General features: G+C 52.8%; 10 protein-coding genes across 10 annotated transcripts; 5 read left to right on the top strand and 5 right to left on the bottom strand.

The window, feature by feature from the left end:
* Positions 1 to 599: 599 nt before the first annotated feature.
* Positions 600 to 1,990, top strand: E0L32_007895 (uncharacterized protein; the record flags this gene model as incomplete). Its single annotated transcript, XM_031142690.1, has 3 exons — positions 600 to 863; positions 932 to 1,088; positions 1,296 to 1,990. The coding sequence occupies 3 exons, from the start codon at positions 600 to 602 to the stop codon at positions 1,988 to 1,990; spliced, it is 1,116 nt and encodes a 371-aa protein (XP_030993187.1).
* A 1,813-nt stretch (positions 1,991 to 3,803) lies between these two features.
* On the bottom strand, positions 3,804 to 4,641 carry E0L32_007894 (uncharacterized protein; the record flags this gene model as incomplete). Its single annotated transcript, XM_031142689.1, has 2 exons — positions 3,804 to 4,145; positions 4,222 to 4,641. 2 exons carry the CDS (start codon positions 4,639 to 4,641, stop codon positions 3,804 to 3,806), a joined length of 762 nt encoding a protein of 253 aa, XP_030993186.1.
* Positions 4,642 to 5,202: 561 nt separating this feature from the next.
* On the top strand, positions 5,203 to 7,634 carry E0L32_007893 (uncharacterized protein; the record flags this gene model as incomplete). The annotated part of the gene is made up of 9 exons (XM_031142688.1): positions 5,203 to 5,459; positions 5,509 to 5,761; positions 5,801 to 6,125; positions 6,185 to 6,432; positions 6,491 to 6,627; positions 6,696 to 6,941; positions 6,997 to 7,066; positions 7,129 to 7,264; positions 7,606 to 7,634. 9 exons carry the CDS (start codon positions 5,203 to 5,205, stop codon positions 7,632 to 7,634), a joined length of 1,701 nt encoding a protein of 566 aa, XP_030993185.1.
* A 485-nt stretch (positions 7,635 to 8,119) lies between these two features.
* E0L32_007892 (uncharacterized protein) lies at positions 8,120 to 9,502 on the bottom strand (the record flags this gene model as incomplete). Its single annotated transcript, XM_031142686.1, has 4 exons — positions 8,120 to 8,178; positions 8,233 to 9,132; positions 9,191 to 9,324; positions 9,387 to 9,502. 4 exons carry the CDS (start codon positions 9,500 to 9,502, stop codon positions 8,120 to 8,122), a joined length of 1,209 nt encoding a protein of 402 aa, XP_030993184.1.
* A 983-nt stretch (positions 9,503 to 10,485) lies between these two features.
* On the top strand, positions 10,486 to 11,284 carry E0L32_007891 (uncharacterized protein; the record flags this gene model as incomplete). The annotated part of the gene is made up of 2 exons (XM_031142685.1): positions 10,486 to 10,672; positions 10,773 to 11,284. The coding sequence occupies 2 exons, from the start codon at positions 10,486 to 10,488 to the stop codon at positions 11,282 to 11,284; spliced, it is 699 nt and encodes a 232-aa protein (XP_030993183.1).
* A 592-nt stretch (positions 11,285 to 11,876) lies between these two features.
* Positions 11,877 to 15,194, top strand: E0L32_007890 (uncharacterized protein; the record flags this gene model as incomplete). Its single annotated transcript, XM_031142684.1, has 1 exon — positions 11,877 to 15,194. The coding sequence occupies one exon, from the start codon at positions 11,877 to 11,879 to the stop codon at positions 15,192 to 15,194; it is 3,318 nt and encodes a 1,105-aa protein (XP_030993182.1).
* A 338-nt stretch (positions 15,195 to 15,532) lies between these two features.
* E0L32_007889 (uncharacterized protein) lies at positions 15,533 to 15,994 on the bottom strand (the record flags this gene model as incomplete). The annotated part of the gene is made up of 1 exon (XM_031142683.1): positions 15,533 to 15,994. The coding sequence occupies one exon, from the start codon at positions 15,992 to 15,994 to the stop codon at positions 15,533 to 15,535; it is 462 nt and encodes a 153-aa protein (XP_030993181.1).
* Positions 15,995 to 16,475: 481 nt separating this feature from the next.
* E0L32_007888 (uncharacterized protein) lies at positions 16,476 to 17,694 on the bottom strand (the record flags this gene model as incomplete). The annotated part of the gene is made up of 2 exons (XM_031142682.1): positions 16,476 to 17,570; positions 17,650 to 17,694. 2 exons carry the CDS (start codon positions 17,692 to 17,694, stop codon positions 16,476 to 16,478), a joined length of 1,140 nt encoding a protein of 379 aa, XP_030993180.1.
* Positions 17,695 to 18,229: 535 nt separating this feature from the next.
* Positions 18,230 to 19,186, top strand: E0L32_007887 (uncharacterized protein; the record flags this gene model as incomplete). Its single annotated transcript, XM_031142681.1, has 2 exons — positions 18,230 to 18,965; positions 19,020 to 19,186. The coding sequence occupies 2 exons, from the start codon at positions 18,230 to 18,232 to the stop codon at positions 19,184 to 19,186; spliced, it is 903 nt and encodes a 300-aa protein (XP_030993179.1).
* A 129-nt stretch (positions 19,187 to 19,315) lies between these two features.
* E0L32_007886 (uncharacterized protein) lies at positions 19,316 to 20,953 on the bottom strand (the record flags this gene model as incomplete). Its single annotated transcript, XM_031142680.1, has 2 exons — positions 19,316 to 20,586; positions 20,647 to 20,953. The coding sequence occupies 2 exons, from the start codon at positions 20,951 to 20,953 to the stop codon at positions 19,316 to 19,318; spliced, it is 1,578 nt and encodes a 525-aa protein (XP_030993178.1).
* Positions 20,954 to 22,975: the final 2,022 nt, after the last annotated feature.

The raw sequence follows: 22,975 nt of genomic DNA, 5'->3' as shown, positions 1-22,975 counted from the left end.
TCCTAGAGGCAGCTGACGCAGCCCAAATATTTCATTGGATCTTTTTGTTAAAGACTCCGAGAACAGGGACCATGTGCGTCACACACTTTCAGCAATGTTGATTTGCGGTAGTCCATTGTCATTAGGGCCAATGCAATCATCTTGCGTACCAATCTCGGCTTTCTGCTTCATCGATCACTTATGCGCATCGCTCACCTATCAAAAAAGGCATAATGTGGCAGTTCAAGACACCTCTCTAATTACGTGTCACATATCGCACCATTGGTGATTGCGTAACACTAGTTGTAGTCACACTCGACGATCTGCCACAAGTGCGTTTACGATTACGGCATGCACTCTTTGCTAACTCATCTTGGCGAACTGCCCATGGGACGTCAAATGACACTCCGTGTAGGCTATTTCCAAGCGAACATGTTACTTTTGAAGAAATTTCAAACTTTTTGTGCTTTTCTCTTTCTTTCTTTTGCCCTCGTGCATACCTTCATTCTAGAGGTTGATCTTGGATCTGACACACGAACAGGTTACTCGCTGGCGTACGCGCATTACGATACAGACCTACCTAGAGTACAAACAACGCCCGTACTGCGTGAAATCTCGAAATGGCTGCAGTAGCTCCCAAAGTACCCTCAAATCACAAGGCCGCGGTTTACGACAAACCAGGTACTATCTCTACCAAAATCATCACAGTAGATACGCCAGAGCCTGGGCCGGGAGAAGTTCTCATTAAACTGTATGGCGAAATATCCCTTACCTTCGCTGGTTTTCAGTTTTCTAGGATGCACCCCATGATTGAACTCATGCTGATGTGTGATAGAACACATTCTGGCGTCTGTCACTCTGATCTGGGAGTCATGACGAACTCTGTATGTCTATTTCACTCTCTCTTCTAATTTTTAAATATTCTTTTCGACTAATGAACCACGTCTTGAAGTGGAGGGTGCTTCCCTACCCAGTACCTGAAGGTCAAGTTGGGGGGCACGAAGGAGTCGGACGCGTCGTGAAGATGGGACCAGGAGTAGATTCTAGCGGGATCAAGATAAATGATCGTGTAGGAGTCAAATGGATCTCTAGCGCATGCGGCAGATGTAGTGAGTGCACCTTTCCCTGTGGCTCTTCCAGACCACCGCGCCATGTTTCACCATCTCTACCTTTCTTCGGTTCTCATTTGTCTATCTTGGCTTTGTTCTTCACCAACCGTCCCTTATGCTGACCCTTTCTTTTCCTGTCAGCACCTTGCCTTAAGCAGCAAGATGGGGTATGTTTCAATGCCAAAATATCTGGCTATTTCACCCCAGGTACCTTCCAGCAATACGTGCTCGGACCAGCCGCCTATGTTACGCCGATTCCAGATGGTCTTGATTCCGCTGAAGCTGCTCCTCTGCTCTGTGCGGGCCTGACAGCGTACTCTGCCTTGTTGCGTAGCAGGGCAAGACCCGGAAACTGGGTCGTCATTTCAGGGGCTGGTGGCGGGCTGGGCCACCTCGCTTGCCAGATCGCATCAAAAGCCATGGGGCTGCGTGTCATTGGAATTGACCAAGGAACCAAGGGTGAAATCATCATGGAGTCGGGAGCTGAACACTTCGTCGATGTCACTCGGTTCAGTCAAGATGATGGAATTTCAAACCACGTCAAGTCACTGGCTGATGGACTTGGTGTTGACGCCGTGATTGTCTGCACCGGCTCAAATCATGCCTATAGACAGTCGACGGGTTTCCTGCGCTTCAGCGGTACTGTGGTCTGTGTCGGAGTTCCGGAGGGCGCATTGATTCCAATTGCTGGTGCTTGCCCATCTGCGTTGGTCGTTCAAAACCAAAGCATTGTTGGATCGGCAGTTGGCAATCAGCGCGAGGCGGCCGAGGTTCTTGACTTTGCTGCTAGAGGAATCTTGAAGGCTCATGTCGAAATCAGAAAGCTCGAAGATTTGACCAAAGCCTTTGAGGACTTGGGAGCTGGCAACTTGCGTGGACGGATTGTGGTGGACCTATCGTGATGGATACACGTTCAGCTCCCGTATTTGTCAATTCCTTGTACCCGTTAAAGAAAACTCCTATGTTCTTATGGGGACGGTTTGGTTGGCCATGACACCTTTCCGCTCTGATAACCCAAAGAAAAGACAGCTATTATGTCTAGAGCAAAGTGTCTCCTGTTACTCACCAATAATTTACTTAAAGCACTTTGAAACAAGAGTGCTGATGATGAGACCGGTGTGATTTACAGCATGAGGCGCGAGCTCCTCCGCCTTATCTCTTCCCTCATCGCAGATCAGTCAATGCTAAAAGTCAGCTTAATGATCGAGCAGACAGGTGTGTGACGGAGAAGTTGACCTGGTCAACAGTTTTAACCTCGTCGCAAATGACATCACCGGGTTGGTGCTTCAAATCCGTCTCCATGGAGTATCAGACTATCACAAGGACGATGAAAACTGTAGAAAGAACGAGGCACAAAATGATCGATACTGCCATACAAGTCACTATCTACATACATCGGTAAATATGGCCTTAAATACAGGTGTACAATATTTAAAGATGTGGTCCGTTTCCTTCTGCCTGGCTGAAGCAACCCGTATTCCAGTCTTCGATTAAGAAGTCCATAACCTCCTCAAACCCGGCAGTTGTGTTCAAATCTTTGCCAAAAGCAGCTATTTCGTAATTCAGTGCCACGTTCCGTCTATTAGCACCTGGAGTGTCATGATGACTGCTGATGTCTTCGATAAGCTTGTCAAGCTCCGTCCATTCACTGATGTCACCATAGGCGGCCCCCTCAAGATTGCCTTCATGATAACGTCTTGGGGCTTCTATGACATCGATTGAACTGGGTGTGCTCTCTCTCAGCCCGTACAAAGGCTTGGATGTCGACGAAGGTGCATTGTCTGTGGTCGCAGCGCTTTCGCAGGCATCTACAATCTTTTTCGACGGTTTCGATATTTCCTAGTCCATCGTGTATAAAGCCCGGTGGTTCCATCGAACGAGGAGAAGAAGATCTGTAAGCGCGCCTTTGATTCCATCTTTGTGAGCGTCTTCTATGCACAGGACGGCCCGGACCGGCTACTCACGTCCAAGAAGGCCTCCTTGCCTTGCCAACAATGACACAGTCCACATTGTCCATAGAGCAATTGCTGCAGGGTTTTCCGAATATTGAGACATCGCATCGAACCTTTCTAGATCGACAGCCGAGGCATGCTTGGGGCACTCTCCTCCTTCCCTTGTTGCTCTTCTTGGCTTGATACATGAAGGGTGAAAGGAGACATTTGTGCCTAAAATTCCGTTTGTAAGAAGGAATGTCTTGCATCTGTAGATTCGAAATCGCCTACAGAGACTTAGGCTTTTTTTTAAGCAACCAATGAACGACAAGAGAGGCTGTAGTGGCTCCAACGTTGCATCTGGGTATTTTGATGACTACAGGAATCGTGACTAATACCTGCATAGTGCCGGCTACTGTTTATCTGTGCATCACCGTCCACCAGCCGCTGCCACCCCCCCGCGACCGCTGCCCATTGCTGAGGCATTTGTCAAAACATGGTGAATATGTTGGGATTGAGAAATTGGGTGGTAGGATACCGCCCTAATCAATACATAGCGAGGGATAGGCTTTCCGTCATTGGAAGACCTGCTCACAGTATTTAGAGTAGCCGGCTAGCGTTCCACACAAGCCTGGCTGCACGATTGCCACTGGGCTTAACTTCTGTCAGGTTACAAACCATGCCCTGTCTGCATCCTTGCACTCCAGGTTGGCTGATCTCAAAGAGATTTAAAGCTCTCGTCGTCAATTAGTGCAGCGAGATATTTGTGCTAACTACTACCTAACTAAGCCTTCCCGGCAGCCTCCAAAAGGATCGAGACAACTGTGTCTGGATTACTCAACATTGGTACATGGTCACCATCCGCTTCGACCAGCTTGAGGCTCCTATTTTGTTTTGCTGCCCTTTCGTACATCCGCTTCTGAACAGCTGGCGGAACTCCGTAGTCGTCGCGGGGAATCAGACACCACGTAGGAATAGTATGCCATCCAGAATAGCTCACAGAGTCCAAGTAGCTTTGGCGAGAGTGGTACCCGATTTTACTCATATAGTAATCCGCATCTTTTTCGGGAAGACAGTTGAGAATCCATTTCCCGCCGCCCTCCTTACTGAGCTCCATGAAATCGCTCTAGCCATAAAAGTAGATTAGCAATTCAGCATCAATGGTAAGCCGTGCTACAAGTAGAAAGCCGCATACTACTAACCTGTGGATTCTTGAGCTGGTCCGGCATACTCTCGCCCAAAAGCGAGGCCACACTCTCGCCGATATCAGGAAGGAAACTAGCCAGGTAGGCGAGCCCTACAACGCCCCCTTTCAGGCCATTTTGTGCCCGCTCTGTCTTGGAATACCCCTTCACAGACTCTGAGCCCGGAAAGCCACCGTACGAGTTCATGCCCAACACCACGTCGTATCCTTTGTCTGCCCATTCCTTGATAGTCTCTCCCAGCATGGCTACATCATCACATAAGGTTGGTACAGGTCGAGTCTCCCGGTCTTGGACACACGTTGGAAGGCTGGTTTCGATGACTTGATGGCCTTTGTTCCGCAGTTGCTCCGATACCTTGTGGAAAAAGAGGGGTGGGGAGAACGAGCCAGGGACAAGGATAAACGCTGTGGGTGCCATGGTTGCAAGGTGATTGCTTGTAGACTTGTAAAATGTCTGGTTCGACAATTTTCCCTTGAAGGGTTATTTGACCACCATAATTTCACGTTCTGCTTGTTCTGGGTGTGTGATGATATAAAGGACGTTAGTCGAGACTAAGGCCGTGTGCGGGGAAATTCATGCTCTGGCACTTGAGCGGAATCACATTTTGAATATGCGACTATTCCCACGTCTAAGTCAATTTGTCAATTCCATGAATCATAGCTGGATGTCTTGACAAACGGGTCAGTTACGTTTTCAACCTCTCCGCTACTACTGGTTTGTTAAGAAAACCTGACATTGGTGGTTAGAAGACGAAGGAAAATCGCCATATCACGTAACGAAACATACAGTCAGTCATTGTGGGGAACACATCTCGAAGTCTGCACTCCAGGCACTCATTGGGGTCATCGTTCGTCAGATGTCCTGGTTTTCCAGCTACATAAGATTGCAATGCCAGTATGCAGTTTGAGATTTAGATTGATGAGACAGCCAATCGCATCAATAGAGCTTTCGCTACACAGACAATAACCAGGACATAACATGTGGGCTCCAACAAAAGCCAGTTCAGCCACCAACGGCGTGAAAAAGTCACTAGCTCCCTACGAGTTTGACCCTTCTGACCCCTACAACTTCTCGCGGCGGGCTGTTGACCAGCTGCGCCCCATGAAGGTCATTGTCCTAGGTGGTGGAATGTCGGGCATCATTACAGGAATCTTCTTTCCTCGAGAAATTGAAAACCTTGAGCTCACGATCTATGACAAAAATCCAGACCTCGGGGGGACCTGGTTTGAATCCAGGTATGTGATTCCCTCCGAATATATTCAACAGCAAGCCGATGCTTACCAGAGGCCCATTCGACAGATACCCCGGTGTGGCATGCGACGTGCCATCTCATGCCTATCAATTTACATTCGAAAGCAACCCCAAGTGGAGCCGGTACTGGGCCAGTGGGCCCGAAATCCAGGAGTATCTCAAATCCGTTGCTAAGAAATACGGCGCGGATAAGTACATGAAATTCAACCATACAGCTGAGAAGGCTGAGTGGGATGAGGCAAAGGGCAAATGGACGGTAACATTTACCAAAACTGACACCAATGAGGTCAGTATGGACCAACCCTCACTAAAGCAACTCGCGTAGGCTGACTCTTTGCCTTCATTCCAGGTCGTTACAGACACCGCCGATGCTGTAGTGCAGGCCGTGGGTGCACTGAACAAGTGGAAGATGCCCGATATTAAAGGACTCGACAAGTTCAAAGGCAAGCTGATGCACTCTGCCCACTACGATACCAGCTTTGATGCGACAGGAAAGAGAGTGGCTTTGATCGGTGGTGGTTCTAGTGGGATCCAGATCCTTCCCCAGCTCCAGGCCGTAGCTGCACGCGTGGACCACTACATGAAAGGGAAAACCTGGATTCCGCCATTCGGCCTTGGGGCGGCTGGTGTACTGAACCGTAATGGAGACCGTAAGCGTCTTAACGCTCTAACATTTGCTTGTTGGCTGAGCTGATGCAGATGAACTTAGCGAATACTCCACAAGAGGAACTCGACCAATGGAGAGATCCCGAGAGGTACCTCGAATACCGACGCAAGATCGAAAGCAGCCTACACGAAGCTTCAGATGTGCTTTGGAAAGACACTCCGAGTGCCATTGGTTTCCAAAAGATGTGCGAGGACCACATGCGTGCCAAGCTAGCCAAGAAACCCGAGATTTTCGAGGCCCTGTGCCCGACATTCGCTCCAGCCTGCCGTCGCCTGACTCCAGGTCCTGGGGTCAGTCTGTTCCAAGTCCGAACTTCTGAGGTTGACTCCTAACTAACACCGATTCTAGTACCTCGAGGCATTGGTCGAGGACAACGTAGAATTCATCCCGACCCAGATACAAGAATTTGTGGAAGATGGAATCATCACTGAGGATGGGAAGAAACGAGAGGTCGATGCGATTATCTGTGCAACTGGCTTTGCTGGGTATGTCCCTCGGTTCTTTCATCAATCCTTACTAGCTTCCGTTACTAATGATGAAATTGACGAACAAGGTATAAGCAACACTTTCCAGTTATCGGAAAGAACGGGATCAATCTCCAAGATCAGTGGGAGAACAACATTCCCGAGTCTTATGTAGGGATTGTGCCAGAGAACATGCCAAATTTCTTCGTCATGCTAGGTCCAAATGGCGGGCCAGGGGTTGGCTCCACGGTACCCTTCTTGGAGAGCGTGGCCAAGTATGCCATTATGTGCATACAAAAGTTACAACGAGAATGGTACAAATCTATGACGGTGAAGTAAGCAATGAAATCCTTTCAGAGAAACATTCGTCATGCTAATTAATTCATAAAGGGCCGCCGTAATCAAGGATTTCGGTGAATATACCGATGAGTACCTTGAACCAACAGTCTTCAACTCAAGTGTAAGCTGGACCATAACTTGCATCAAAGGTTCAATCAAGTCTCTAACGTCGACGCAATTTAGTGCAGGTCCTGGTGGCGACACAAAGGCGACGGGCGCATCCTCGCGCTTTGGCCGGGCAGCGCTCTTCATGGCATCTACGTTTGGTCTCACCCCCGTTGGGAGGACTACGAATATGTTCTGAAGGATGAGCTTAAAGGTAAGTCACTTAATTGGCTCGGCAACGGATTTGTCAGGGCCCAGCTGGAGGGAAGAAATACGACTGAATACCTTGATGACAAAGTACTGGTGGAAAGTGCTGTTGAAAAGGAAAACAGAGCCAGAATAGCTGCGCGTAGTTAGCTGTAAGTAGTTAGATTTCTACAGGGACTACGGTCAAGAACTGTGCATTTAGTATCAATGGAGCAAGTACTTAATATATCATTATTAAACAACTAAAGATTTAAAGAGATATATTAAAAGAGGCTAGTTCTCTAAGAATAACCCTAGAGTAAATTTAATATATAGAGCTATCTCTTATCTAATCATACTGCTCTTTAGGCCCACCCGTAAGGGCTGGCGGCCCCTAGCGGCCTTCCCCTTTTATCCCTTAGAATTCAATGAATAGAATTCAATTGATCCCGCCCTTAGTTGACATAAACTGATGGGACGGGACGGGAAGCTTGTGTGTTCCATGCCAGGCAACCTGCTCACACACACAACCACAACCTGATAAGATCTTGGACAGTCCTCAAAATAAAGAGACCTGGAGTAAATGATTGTTGCCTTGCTGCATGTTTAATAGCGTTTGACTTGTCTCTCTTTTCCCGTAGCATATATCATTACTTACTTACTTTGCTCTGCATATGGGTCTTGTCCTTTTTTTTTTTTATACATATTTGTAGCATCACCTCCATCTTCCTCTTCAATATCGAGGTTGCTGGAATTAAACAAGTACCTAATGTCTTGGCGGTATCTCAAAAATATATCTATTCAATACTCATCGAGGTATTTCCAGGAGACAACCTGTGCTTGCTTATGTGTTTTGACTCTAATTGTTGATACGATGCCCCTTTCACTCCCGTGGGCATAGGAACTTGTCAAAGGCAGCAATGAGAATCTGGATTTCTTCCTCTAACAAGAGTATTAGTATTCATCACAACAAGAGTAGGCATTATGGGAGCTCACCAGTGTTGTAATGGACCATACCGACTCTCACGACACCGGTCTTGCCAAGGCCGAGGAAGTCTTCAACGAGCCGGTTGGAGTAGAAAGAGCCCCATCTGAACCCGAGGTTCGAGTCTTTCTCAACCTGCTCGACAAATGATTGCGAGTCGAATCCCTCGACCGTGAAGCTCACCGTGGCCACTCGCAGCATTGGATCAGAGCTTGTCTCTCCATGCACAACCACACCGCGCCTCGACTTCAGGTAGTCGAGCAGCAAGCCCTGCAGCTTCGCCTCGTGCGCCACGATCGCCTCCTCCTTGCCCTTCATGTACTCGACCACCGCCGGCAGCGACGGGACGAGCTCGTAGCTCGCGGACCCCAGCCCGAGCTTGTCCGCCAGCGACGCGCTCGGGTTGAAGAAGTGGCCCAGCGAGCGCATCGCCGCCTGCGCCCGGCGGCCGGCCCAGAGCATCGACAGGTGCGGCCCGTACACCTTGTACCACGAGAAGGCGTACACGTCGCACCCGAGCGCCTGCACGTCGACGGCCCGGTGCGGCGCGTACGCGACGGCGTCGACGACCACGATGGCCTGCGGCACGACGGCGTGGACCAGCTTGGAGATGCCGCGGACGTCGTGGATGGTGCCGAGGATGTTGCTCGCGTGCGTGAAGGCCACGAGGCGGGTGCGGTCCGACAGGAGGGGACCCACGCCCTCGGCCGTGAGCTTGGGGTTCACGGTCGAGTCCGGCCGCCACCACTTGAGGGTCAGCTGCTGCCGGGCGGCGAGGTCGACCCACGGCGCGATGTTGGCCTCGTGGTCGATGGCGGACACGACGAGCTCGTCGCCCGGGTTGAAGTTCAACGAGTATGACAAGTTGCGGAACAGCTGCGTTGTGGATGGACCAAGCACTTTTTGTTTGACTGCGCGTCAGATTCCACACATGTGCACGTAGGAAGCATCTCTAGGGTAGTAGCATACCGACTTCGTCCACAGGGGCGTTCACATACTTTGCCGCCGCGGCGTACCCGGCCTTGTACTTGTCCGTGGCTGCCTTGCCGACGGCGTAGGTCGCTCCCAGCTGGACGTTGGAAGTGTGCAGCCAGTCGGTGATCCTATCCGGGTATGTTGGTCAGAGGAGCATCAATCAGATAAACATGGGAGTCTGGTGTCTCACGCTTCGGCCACGGTTCCGAGGGTTTGGCTGCCACCGGCATTGTCGAGGAAGATCTGGTCTGTCTTGAGTGCGGGGAAGGCGCCTCTCACCTCGTCCATGTTAAGTGAGGCCGCCATGATGAATGCGATAATATGAACCTTTCGAGTCCTGCCAGTCTGGCGAGTTAAAGAGTAGTGTATTCGCCAAAGTACGGATTTCTCACTTGAGAACCTATATATCTATCGTGTAAGTCTACCTATCTTCAGCTCACTGATAATGGCGGGGCGCACTACGTGGCAGTTCAGGTAGTCCTGGAGGGGCATGTGTCGTGCTGGATACGCTTCTTCCAGGCTAAGTTCAAGTTGAGCGATCGATCGGGCAACTTTGTGTGCTTTGACGGCTCTGACCTATGTGCGCCAAAACACAAATACATACTCTTTCTGGCCGTGAAATTGACATCCAGACAGCTATAGACAATATGCACATGATGAAATTTGTACGGGCTTGGCCTCTCAGTGATTAGGAACTACTTAACATGTTTCCCGAGATTCTGTTAAGCTCTAGGAACGTGGAATTATCCTCAAGCTGTTCGTGATGAATGTTAAAAGAAGGCAGATCGAAAGGAAAGATAATCGAGCTTAAACATGGAGAAATATTATCTGCATGGCATGGAGATTTGAAACATTCAAATGCATACAATGAAGTCTTCGGATCGGAACTGGGCCTTCGGACCAAGGGCCAGTTCCGATCCGACCTCCCGAAAAACCCCGCATCTCATAACTATCCCCAAGCTAATAATTAAGTGATCATAACAATACTTGAGTGGTTATCGGAATGCTTAAGTGCATAAGAATACCTCTTACATGGCCGTATTCTTGCCTTTTGAAGCATCTCGACCCCTACCGCTGCAACAAAACTCATCCCTGTGATTATAAGACCATCTGGTGATCAAAACTAGAGGGTACTTGAACACTTTTTAATTCTATTTTCTCGTTGACTGCCTTCGCGCTCGGAACTGACATTCCGAAACAAGCACAAAAGACGGTATACGAACATAGTCGAAAGTTGGGATTCACAACTTCACTCAACTTGCGTACCATCATCCAAGTACAACATCAAGATGACAAAACCGACCACTGAGATTGCCAGGCTTTACTTGCGCCCAGGATCTAACATGCCAGATCCTGGGTCGGAAGCAAGTGTCATTTGGAAAGAATCTGTCACAACCTTGAGCACCATGGAAGGGTTCCAAGCCTCTCTATTCAGTGTTGACAGCAAGGACAGTGACATCTTTCTACAATTTCTAGGTAAGTTTGACCTTGCTCATGCGCATTTATGTTCCTCGTCATTCATTGTCCAATACAACCTGATTGGATCTCTCTGACATCTTCGACTTGCTTGAATCAGATTGGGATAGTCTCGCAGCCCACGAGGCCGTGATGAACTCGCCCGCGTACGGGCCCTTCCTGGAGCGGGTCGGAGTCATTATGGCACGCTTTCCAGACTTGAACCACGTTCAGTTCTCAGTCTACGGCAAGGATGGCATCGAGCAGTCGGTAGCTCCGTGCACGGCGCTCAAGAACACATACACTGTGGTCGAGAAATTCTACTTCCCAGCAAGTATTGACACGGCCGCGGTGGAGGCAGCGAGGGCTTCCCTGGTGCGAGGAGCAAGTCAGTTGCCAGCGTTCAAGGTTGCCGCCTGCGGGTGGCTTATGGAGGAGGTGGAACACCCTGCTGTGGGGGGACCGGGAAGGGTCCAGCTTCTCGCTATTGGCTTTGATAATGCTCAGAGCGCCGAGTCTTTTCGTCTTAGCCAGGATCGCAGGGAGACACTGCGTGACGTGGGCGCAAAGGCGGATGAGTCTTGGGTTGCGCATTTTCTCGAGCCCGTCCCACCTAGCAAGGGAAAAGCTTAGAGACTGTTGACTGGAGTTAAAGACCGGACTTTTCTTCATATGCAAGGGGAATCTGGAAAGACTATAAAGTATAAAGAAGAATGTCAAACTGCTCTACCGAAGCCACTACATTGCAAACACCGTGAACTCAAGTCAGATTAATCAATGGAAGGAATTCTTCGTGACAGAACAAGAGCGGAAGCAACAAGAAGTTACTCCTTAGATTGGACTTGTACGATCGATAATATAGCAAGCCGAGAGCGGGACTATAGATGAGGTGAATTTTGTTCTCACGCATGCTTGTTTGTGGTAGATCAATGCCCAGAAGGTGACCCCCTGCATCACAGCCGCAAATGGGCGGAGCGAAATAGCCCCCAACACAGCCTTCAGCCTCACTGCAGGCGCCTGAAGCGCTGGTAGGCCGGATGATCACTATTGGGTATCGTTGCATCGGTATCATGTGGCGGATTTCTTGGAAGCTCTGATTCTGCCTTTAATTGTAGCGCGCCTCCTTTCCGCCATGTTTTGAGGCGCTGGTTTTCCCCCCTTCATTGCACAACGATCGCGAAACATGTCCTGAGGAGCAATTGCGACACCTACCCGAGATCACGCGATGGATCCATTCGCTGCCCTCGGCGTCGCCGCGGCGGTCATTCAGTTCATCGATTTTGGGAGCAAAGTCGGGAAACGGATGCTTCTGATGTACGACAAAAGCAGCATCGACCCGCATGAATACTTTGAGCGCACGACCGCCGACCTAGACGATTACCTGAACCTTTTGGAGGAACGCCAGTCTCTATGGCCGTCGCCGGACGCCGAGCTAAAGAGCGGCAACGAAGAAGCGATTGAGCAGCTGATCATTGACTGCCGCAGCGTCGCCCAGTCGCTGAGGGACACCTTTCGAAAGATTACTCATGTATCGCTCAAAACCAACAGAGTCGCTGCAACAGCCACCAGGGGAGCCATCATACCCGTGCTTCTCCAGTCCTTCAAGGCAGTATGGAAGGAATCGGAGATCGAGGCTATGGCCAGCCTTTTGGAGACGTACCGCAGCCAACTCATTCTGCGGACGCTTCTCTCTCTGGACATCAAAGCGGATGCGGCCCTGGCCCAGCAAGGGGGCATAGACAAGAACCTATCTGATATCATCGAAGTACTTGCGGTCTTACAAGAGCGGCAAAAGACGTCGACGGCGGCCCAGACCCAGAGGCTAGTGGACCGCTTGGATGAAAGTGATCATCTTGCGAGGCGCTACCATGAGGAGACAATCACGGCTATCCTCAAGTTCAAGGATGGAAATACTCAGGTTCTCGAGCCCAGAAATGGACAAGGCATCGCGGCCCTAGTTGCGCAGGAATCGACAAGGCAGAGACTGGTGAAGCTGAATGCCGCGCCAATGTCCTCCCTCGCCAAAGCTTCCGTGGACGATCTCGGGCCCCTAGAGGGGCTCGTCCTGAACAGCCTTTACTTTCGACAAATCACTGATAGGATGGAGACTGTGAAGTCGCCTCACGGGAAGACCTATGAGTGGGTGTTCTGCGATCCCTTGGTCACAGGGAAGCCCTGGGATGACTTCACCAAATGGCTCTCTCATGGTTCCGGCTGCTATTGGATCTGTGGCAAGGCCGGGGCCGGCAAGTCGACTTTGATGAAGTATATCTTCCAGGATCCGCGAACCAGCTCTGCTCTTAGAGAATGGGCGCAGGGGAACCACTTGGTGCAGACGGCGTTCTTCTTCTGGGGCCTTGGGAATGCTGTACAAAAGTCGCAGGAAGGACTTCTTCGGTCGCTGCTGTACGACATTCTGAGGAGAGAGCCTCAACTCATATGGGTGGTAATGACGGAGCTGTTGCCAATTGCGACTAATTTGGGACCTGGAGAGAAGCTTGCAGAGCCATCGATGGTGGAACTCATGAGGTGGTTCAAGAGGTTACTACAGCCGAGCCATGGACGACGGTATTTCTTCTTGATCGACGGGCTCGACGAGTACGATGGGGATACATCCACCCTTGTCGACCTTATCTCCTCTCTTTCACATCAAGAGAACGTCAAGTTTGTTCTCTCTAGCCGGCCGATCCCAGTATGCGTTGAGAACTTCTCGTCACTTCCCAAACTGCACCTTCACGACCTGACACGGGACGACATCAGACGTTATGCCGAGGACTGGCTGAGCGACAGGGTGCGCCGAAAAGGCAACGATGCAAGTGTGTTGGTTGAGAAGATTGTGGAAAAGTCTTTCGGAGTCTTTATATGGGTCGAGCTGAGCGTCAAATCTCTTCTACGGGGCCTGGAGAATCGAGACAACATGGCGGAGCTCGAAAGGCGACTGGAGGAGCTACCATCTGATCTCGCCGCTCTATACGCACATATGTTGACGGGAATGTCTCCCATGTACCGGAGGCAGGCGGCCCAGATCTTCCGCACTACTCTGCAAGCCATGCAGACCACGACTTGCCCTCTCCTGACGTTGCAAATGTCCTTTGCAGAGGAAGACCCGACGCACCTGCTCTCGGCTCCAGTAGAGCCCATGTCTAAAGAGGAGGAGCTATCGAGATGTGATGCGATAGATGGCCGCATACGAAGCCGCTGCTGCGGCCTGATCGAGACGCGGCGGCCGACTCCATCGGAGACCAAGCTCTGTGCTCCGCTACGGTTCGACTTCCCGTGCGTCGACTTTCTGCACAGGACCGTGGTGGAGTTTCTCGCCGACTCCGAAGTGTCACGGGACGTTCTTGCACTCAGCGGGCCGTCGTTCGACTCGCTTGCCACACTGTTCCATACGGCCAGCCATATGTGCAAACTCCTTCCTCGGCTCAAGTCAGTCGATGGGGATACGAGCCTGGTGTGGCACCTGATGAGGGATTCTCTGACTTATGCTGGTCTGGCGGAAGAGGCCCAGTCTCCGGTGCCAGCTGTGTATCTGAGGAATCTCGACAACACGATGGCTGTGCATTGGCACACGGCAAAGAAGATGACCAACAACCACATGTCTCGCAAGGCGGTCGATCACTGGGCTGCATCACTGCCCCTCTTGAGAAGCCATGGAAACACAGAGACCAAGATCCTGGCGCTCTTCCTGAGCCCGTGGGACTTTACCAGCCTCGCAATAGCTTTCAACTTGTCTTCCTTCCTTATAGACGAGGTAAACACTCCCTCGACTCCGCTGGCAAAGAGCACTGATGCAAAATCGAGAGCGCTCTACAACGCCACAAAGTACCTGATACAATGGTCCTGGCCAAAAAGCGAGAGCCACCGCCTCCGAGAGCTCAGCACCCTGTCCATATGCGAGCACCTGCTCAAGAACGGCGCCGACCCAAACGCCGTGTACGAGGCTCCGGGGAGCGGCAGCGGCAGCGACGGCTACTCCGCCTGGTCCATGCTGGTCCGGGCCGTCGTCGCCCATAAGAAGGACTCGGCCATCTTCCGCCGGGACTTTGAGCAGAACGGCTTCACGCGGACCCTGGCCAAGCTCGTGGCCTCCTTCGTCGTGTACGGAGCCGACGTCAACGCCCGCGTCTGGTGGCGCGAGAAGCGCTACCGCAACGACGACGCGCCCGTCGTCTTCCACAAGTCGCCCCTGCCGCTGCTGGACGGGGTCTTTGCCGCGCCCAGCAGGCCCGACTTCTCTGCGAGCCTGCTCAGCCAGCTGGGCCCGGAAGAGGAGGGACTCGATGGGGCGTCGCAGGACGGCGACAATGGTCTGCTGGAGAAGTTCCACCAGGGGCTGGTGCAGCTACTCCTGGATAGGGGCGCGGTAGCGCAGGAGTGGCGGAGCGGGCAGTTGGTTGGCGGACAGACGGAGAAGGGGAGGAAAAGTGATGCGGGAAGTCCTTCTACTTCTGACAAACTCGGCGCCTTGGGTGTATCCGATGGAAAGACACGTGTGAGATTTCGGCATAAGTTGAAGACAATATTTGGGAAGGACATATAGAGAGCCATGGATGAAGGACGAGATGCGACTTCGATATCACAGTATTAATCCCCGGCTCGGCTGAATAGCTAGACGCAGTTGACTTCGAATTTCAATGGAATCAACACATATCTCAAATCGTTTTGGTATCATCATCTTATGTTACACTTTGGAATATATAGATCTGGACCCCTACCTTGTCTGTAAGTGACATTGCAAAGTCAAGCCTAAAAGCCCCCCAAGAATCGCTCAGATACATCAACATCCAAATCATCCCACGCTAGACTCCAATCCTGGTGTTCCAAAGCCATGTTGCATCTAGACTGCTCTTCCCATGCACCTCTCTCCTCCTTTTCCTATCATGCAACAGAGCACAGGAGGCCGCTCACAAGCAACGCAACCATCGCTGCTCCCAAAAGCCTCGGCTTATCTCCACCCACGAGGGCGCGCGAAGAGCCAGACTTCTCTACGTTGACGCTGTACACGCCACTCTGGTTCCGGCCTTCGCGCTGAGCGCAGCGGAGGAACTGCCTCAGTGCCCAGTTTTCTTTATCGCTCGTGCCGGAACCCTGAAGATACTTTGAGGGTAGCTGGCACCATATGTAGCAGTTCTGGATGACGTTCACTGCGTAGGGGGCGCAGCACTCTCTGAACGCCGCGTCCGTCAGGTTCCCTGCGCTGACGATATAGTCGATGTCGTCTCTGATGGGCAGCTCATCCGTGGGCGGGACCCTGTGGGAGGTGTTGCTACGGCAGAACGCGGTGTAGTCCTCGTTGAAAACTTTTCTGGACACGATCTTGGGCGTCGCCGACAGGGCCATGGTTGCGCGGTGATGTAGGAGGGGACGATAGCAACGGCGGGTTGTGGTTAGAGTGAGTTGAGCAGGGCAACAAACTGTAGCAGGCCTGCGCGGATTGGTTATGTAGACATGTGCAATTACAACGGCCAGAGACCAATTGGCGCATGTGCCGCATTTTGTACCTGTCCATTTGCCTTCTCAGCTCTCAGTGAGTGATCGACGACTGTTTTTGCCTGTGCATGGCTGAGCCAGATAGTTGTGATGATCAAATCCATTTACGGCCGTCTCCGGGATATGACGTAGCTCATCGCCCATTCGAAGAGAGGGATCATTAGAAACAAGAATTAATTTAGGCTTGAACAGTAACAGAAGCGGGAATTTGCGGGGGTGGTTTATCTTGGCTGAAGCTTGGCAGTCAGCATCAACACCACGGATTCGGTAGAGAATGACGCGACCAACAGCTTGTGCATCCAGGCGCATGCGGCGCAGACGGAACGCCAAGTCATATCAGATTGGCAACCCCGAGACCAGCAGCGGCCTCCTCATCGCAGGGCTCGCTAGGTTGCCAGCCAAGGCGGCACATCGCTAGCCAAGAGTCGATCGCTCTGGCGGCGTAGATGGCGTGCCAGCCCGGCCCGTTGCCCAAGCACAGGCAGCCTGGAGCCATGCCGCGGGCGAGGGGATCAAACAAGCGGCGCTGCGCCGGCGCGTTATGGATCAGGGCGTGCTGGAACCGGGCGAACTGGCAGGAGCCCAACCTCTCCTCGATGTACCGCTCCGCGTCGAGCGGCGACCAGAGCTGGTCACGCGATATGCCCTTGGAGGTAAAGTCCTCGAAGATGCGGTGCTTTAGCAGCTCGGACTTGACGGCGTCGGCGCCCGGGTGGCTGCCGGACATGTAGCCGAGCTTGATAAAGTCCATGCGGACGTCGACCATGGCCACGATGAAGCTCACGTCGCGCAGGGCCTCGGACTCGAGCACCGTGCGCTCGTAGATGTTGCGGAAAGCCGAATCGGGCGGGAGGGTCCAGCTGTTCGTGATGGCGTGCTGGGCTTTGACCTCCTGCAGAGCGTCGTAGCAGTACTCCATGCAGGCCCAGGCCAGCCGGCCAGCCATGGTGTACTTGCCGGCGCCGACGTAGGGGGCGATATCCGGGGGCGGCTCAAAGATCCTGACCGGCTGGGACGGCTCGAACCAAACTCCGTAGTCGAGACGGGGGCTGAGGCGTCCCCCTATAGGCATGGCTTTGTCACGAAGAGCCTGTCGGTCGTCTCCGGATGGCTGTGGGTGGTTTGCGACGAGTCTTACATCCTGCGACTGTGTCCAGGCAGACTCTGAGCTCTCCGGTGTCAATGTGGGCTGGACTTCGGTCTCTGTCTTCTTCCCCGGCGTGCCCTCCCCGGGGCCCGGCTCACACAACTCTTCAGCTCGTTTGACGACTGCCTGCAGTCGTAAAGGGTCTTCGGACTTGGCTGCGCGTACAAACTCTGCGGCAAGATCTTTGAGTTGCGCATTTTCCTCCTTTAGCTTCTGCACAGAAGCCGATTGTCGTTGACGAAAAGCACGCTGGGTAGCCTTTCCACGATCCCGCCGGCGCTGGATAATTTGTCAGCAGTCGTTCTGAATGCTTCGGGAAGAAATGGGCATAGTTGTGTGATGGCTAGAGAATACTCACTCGAAGCTCCGCTTCCGCATTCTCTGAGACCCTATCCTTATCCATTTGTCACTTGATTGCCTTCTGGGATTCGTCCGAGGCGCCGGAGTTGTGTAAGGAGGCTGAGCGGTCCGGGTGAAGTTACGTGATGTGAGTGACATATGAAAGCGGACCGGAAAAGAGTGGGTAGACCGCACCTCCGGACCAATTCCAGCCCGATCACGTAACATCACGTAACATCACGTACAATCACTAACATCAATGACCGAGTGACCACTGTGAGAAATCTCATCCCGACAGATACATACCGGGACTGCCTCAGTTGAAACGGAACTTGGTAGAGGACACACAAAGAGTGATTACAAACGTGTTTGTACTTTGATTGGAAATCTGGCCAGGCCTATAGGATTTGCGAGGCTGGGAGAGCACTTTGGTTTTGTATAAAAGAAGCCATTTCGTTGGATGGATGACAGACAGCTCTTGACAGTAGTACCAGAAAAGCTTCGCCAGTGCAGTGCAAGACCTTAGAACACTCTGGTAACCCTTCACCCAGTTGAACAGCCTCTTAGAGTCTTGAACACAACCCACAGTCTTCCACACCATGGCGATTCCCTGCCCCACCAAGGTCTGGCATAGCGATACTTATCCGGCCATTTCCCCGGAGCAACCCCGACTCTCCAAGGCCGGCAAGTCCGTCTTCATCACCGGCGCCAGCCCCGGCGGCATCGGCTCCGGCATCGCCACTTCGTTCGCGCGCGCCGGCGCCTCCGCAATCGGCCTCTTTGGGCGCAAGCCGGCCAACCTGGCAAAGACCAAGGAGGCCATCGCGGCGATCGCCCCCGAGGCCGCCGTGCACATATACACGGGCGACCTGACCGACGCCGCCTCCGTCCAGCGCGCCGTGTCCGACTTCGCGGCCAAGTCCCCGTCGGGCACCATCGACATCCTCGTCGCAAACGCCGCCTACCTGGCCGACCTGGACACCATCGCCGGCTCGGACCCGGCCGACTGGTGGGCTGGGTTCGAGACCAACATCCTGGGCAACTTCCACCTGGTGAGGGCCTTCTTCCCGCACGCCACGCCCACCAAGGACGGCAAGAGTGCCACCATCGTCCACATCAGCTCGTCTGCCATCTATATCCCGTACATACCGGGATTTAGCTCGTACCGTGGCTCCAAGATTGGCGCACACAAGGTGTTTGAATATGTCGCCCAGGAGCACCCGGACATCCACGTTGTGCAGGTACACCCGGGCCTGATTCTGACGTCGGAGCTCGCGACCAAGTTTTCCAGTGAACTTGAGGACCCGAAATATGCAAATTTAGTTGCAGACACCAGTAAGTATAGAAACCCCTTTTGGTAGGAAACGAAGCTGCTGACGTGTGCCGAAGTGGCGCTATCTGGAGACTTTGTCAACTGGGCGTGCAGCGACGAGGCGAGATTCCTCCGGGATCGCATGATTCACGCCAATTGGGACGTCGAAGAGCTCAAGGCTATGGCGCCTGAGTTGGCCAATGATCCTACCAAGTTCAACTTGGGACTGCTGGGTTTGTTCTAGAGTGGGATTTGAGCTAGCTTTTATGACCTAGATCACATAACACGGTTAGAAGAAATGTAAACATTCCTAGACATTGTTGGATTTGGATTTTTAGATTTCTGGGTATCTCTTATTGTAACTCTCTCTCTCTTAACTATCCCGCCTCGGCAGCGTCAGACTTTTTGTAGTCGGCCTCGCACTAAACTGACTGCCCTGCGAACTCCTGCTCGGGCTGCTCGGACCCTCAGCGACGGGCGTGTCCGCCCTCGCGCCAAACGTAAACCTCCTGTCTCTCCCTACATAGTCCGAGGGTGTCGGCAGCGGAGGCTCGCTACTCGCGGTGCTCATCCTCGTCCGCAAGCTCCGCGTGTACACGGTCTCCGTGTCGGCGTCGAAGCTCCTGCGCTGCTCCTCCATGCGCGATGTTCTTGCCGAGCGGATGCTCTTGCCGGCTGACTTGACTGCCAGGTTCACTGCCAGAAGTGACTTGCGGTACCAGCTGGTCGATCCTTCAAGCTCGTAGGGTCCGCGCTCGGCATCGAGCTCTCCGGTCGGTGCGGCAGAGGTGGCTGCCGGCTCCGTCTCCTCCACCCTGATCACGATGGGTATATGGCGCGGGCGCGCGGCTTTAGTGGGGGTGGCAGTGGCGCCCGTCTCGACCTGGGCGTCGGCGGTCTTTTCCCGCCGGCGAGAGAAACCGGGTATGGGTACTTGGCGGCCCCGCTTGACGCAGATGAAGACCAGACTTCCGATGATGATGGCGTTCGCGATGATGACGCCCAGAGCGATTCCCACTTTGGCGCCCGCCGACATGCCTGGCGCGTCACTGACCGTCTCCGCGCCCGTTGTCGGCCTGCCAGCACCGCTCTTTCCAGTCGTTGTTGAGGGTACCCCTGTCCTGACTGGCAGAGTTGTCGAACTACTTGTCCGTGTTGCTGAGCTCGTGGTGCTGGAGCTGCTTGATGAGGAAGAAGATGAAGAAGAGGAGGACGAAGTAGTTTTACTGTCCGAAGACACAGTTATGGTGGAAAATCCGCCTTGAGACTGTGTCGTCTTCTCACTTGTAGCTGCTGTCAACGTCGTCAGGACGGCAGTGGAAGACTGCGACGACGTGGTAGCACCAGGAGGAGGCGGCGGCGGCGGCGGAGGGGGGAGGGGAGGTGTGGGCAACTCTGCGGCACTCGTGCTCAGTACTGGTGCACTATTCTGAGCCTGGTGTTGCTGGATCCTGTTTGGGAAATCCTGGAATCCTGTCGTCGTGATCACAAAGTCAAAGCTTGATGTGGATGAGACACCTGTGCCTGACGTGGATCCCAGGACAGCCTGGACACTCATAAGAGTGTTCCATGACGCCTCGAACTGTCGGAAGTGAATCTTTAATTTGGCAACAGGAGGCTTTCCCGGCGTTCGTTCTTCTGACACTTCGAGATGTCAATCGATATATCCTCGGGGACTCTGACCCGTGAAAACTGTAAACACACCTTCTAACGTGACCGGCAGACTGGTGTCGTCAGAGTCTGATGGCTCACTGCCCGGTGTCCATGTTCCCAGGACTGTCTTCGCACCCGTCACATCGCCAATGATGCGGATTTGGGTGAAGTCAGATACGGTGTCCGTCCCCGTCAATGTCACCGTTGAATCATCGCTGGAGTCGACACCGGTAGGAAAGATGGGCGGCTTGGGGAAGCCGCTGAAGACGGTCCCACCAGCCTGCGCTGCGACTAGCGAGAAGAAGAGCTGCGGGAAGGCGGCCGCGATGCTACCGAGCGTAAGACATTGGTGCCTCATCGTTGCTTATGTTGACGACGCTTGAGTTCGCCACATGGCCTGGTGTCATTCGCGTAGGCCGGGTCGCAAGAGTAACCATATACAGACACGAGAGGACAGAAGAAAGTCGAATGATCGGCGCAGAGAGTGAGCGACAGGATCGCCAGATGTGAGCGGGCTGGGTGGGATCTTTCATGCCTCGCCCCAGAGGAGCGGGTGGCCTGCCCCGGTTTTGTCTCTGGGCGGGCCACCACTTCCTGGGAGCTTTAGGGTTTCGAAGAAGGTTAAACAAGGGTGCCGTTTCATCGTCCTGGGGGAGTTGAGGAAGGATCTTTGCTGAGGGCGCGACGGAATGGCATCGGCTAGAAGGCGTCTGGCGACGCACCGCGGCGCGTCTGTCGGGCCCGACGAAGCCTCGATGGGGCCCTGGGGTCATCCTTCGGCATCGGCTCTGACCTCCATTGGTCTCATTCCCGGCCTGACAGCCATCGTGCGGCGGCGCAGTTCCCCCGTCTAAGACTTGGTGGTTTCACATGGGTCGCAGCGACGTCGCATGAACTGCAAGGATACCCTTGCAGATGCGTTTCCGCGATAACCCCCATTTTCACCACCCCGCTTCTCGAAAATGTCGTTCCGGGGATCCGTTTACAGTATGACGTACTGGTATATCGAACAAAGACCTGTCCTGGAGATAAGCCGTGATTAGTTTCGGCAGTTGTTTCGCGAGATAATCTTGCGGGAGCGGAGGCCGACAGCGGCATGAGTCCGTCCAGGTTAGCAGCTTGACACCAACCGAAGGATTCTTGAACCCCCCACACTGCACTGCAACTCCTACGGCGGACTGGGATTGGAGAGAAGGATGACCAACAACCAATGCCCAGCTTCTCACTGCCGACTGCCGCGAGATAAGTCCTGCCTTGACTCTAGTCCTCAAGTTCTTCACCTCGTCGGACCAATAGATCTATATGTATGAACCGGAGAGCTTGCCGCACTGCAAATATCATTCTCACAACTTTTGCCATGCTGGCTAGCTGAAATACTTGCCTACTTGTGCCATCTGTCCGATCCCACCGACTGTAAATCCGCATCCGACAACATGAAACTCAGTAGCGCCGCGGCATCCACGGAGACGCATTCTTCTTTACGACAACGCTCAAATCGGTTTCTGTGGATGAGCCGTGCCCCTCACGCCCAGGAACAGTCGGCACTTCTGAGTCGTCTCCCGTTTGAGATCCGCAGCGCTATATACTTGGAACTCTGGAGGGACGCTGGTCTAAAGCAGCACATCCTCTCCCATGAGATGGATGGAGAACGCGGCAGGTTTTGCCCTAGACCGTGCACGACAGAATTCAATGTCACGGATGAACGACAAGTGGCCCTCTAGGCTCTGCTCGACGACCTAGATAGACCGTGGGCTGACTCGGTAGACAATGGACCAATATACGAACAGCATGACCCTCTCAGGAAGTACCTAACAACAGTGTGATCATACTGCGTCGGATTGGTCAATCGGGACCTCACACAAGTCATTCAAGTCGCTTCCGTCAACTTCAGACCCATATAGGAGGCGGTTAGCAGTCGGACTTGGGGGTTTTTCGATCGGGGGAGTGAGTGATCAATCCACAATAATAATTGTCATCCTCATCAGTGGGAGCGGTCATTGTGTCTTTGTAATTCCCACCATCTAGGAGAGCCTAACACATGCAACCATTCAGACTATAACTTGTCAGATGCCCTCCAATCTACCCGCCTCAAGCCCTTTGTGTCACAAGATTTCTTCCTTGCCCAGGAGATAATCCCTCTCCTAGAAAACGCTTCATGACTCTACATGCGTAACATAGATCTGTTCATAGCTGCTGGAAAATAACAGAGGTGGTAATAGGTGGCTGTACGAAAATCCCTCTCCTTAAGAGGCTGAGCGACTGAACTGACCACCACTCCTCATCCAGTATCAGTACTACTTATACCACTTATTTCCTGCAATAGAGTACCCTAGGAAAATTGCATGGGAGAAACGCGCTGGGTATAGGATTGGCAAGATTT

Source organism: Thyridium curvatum (genome assembly GCF_004353045.1).
Source record: "Thyridium curvatum strain D216 chromosome Unknown NODE_49_length_306705_cov_73.659816, whole genome shotgun sequence".
Lineage (NCBI taxonomy): Eukaryota > Fungi > Ascomycota > Sordariomycetes > Thyridiales > Thyridiaceae > Thyridium > Thyridium curvatum.
This window is presented reverse-complemented; position numbering and strand designations above follow the sequence as displayed.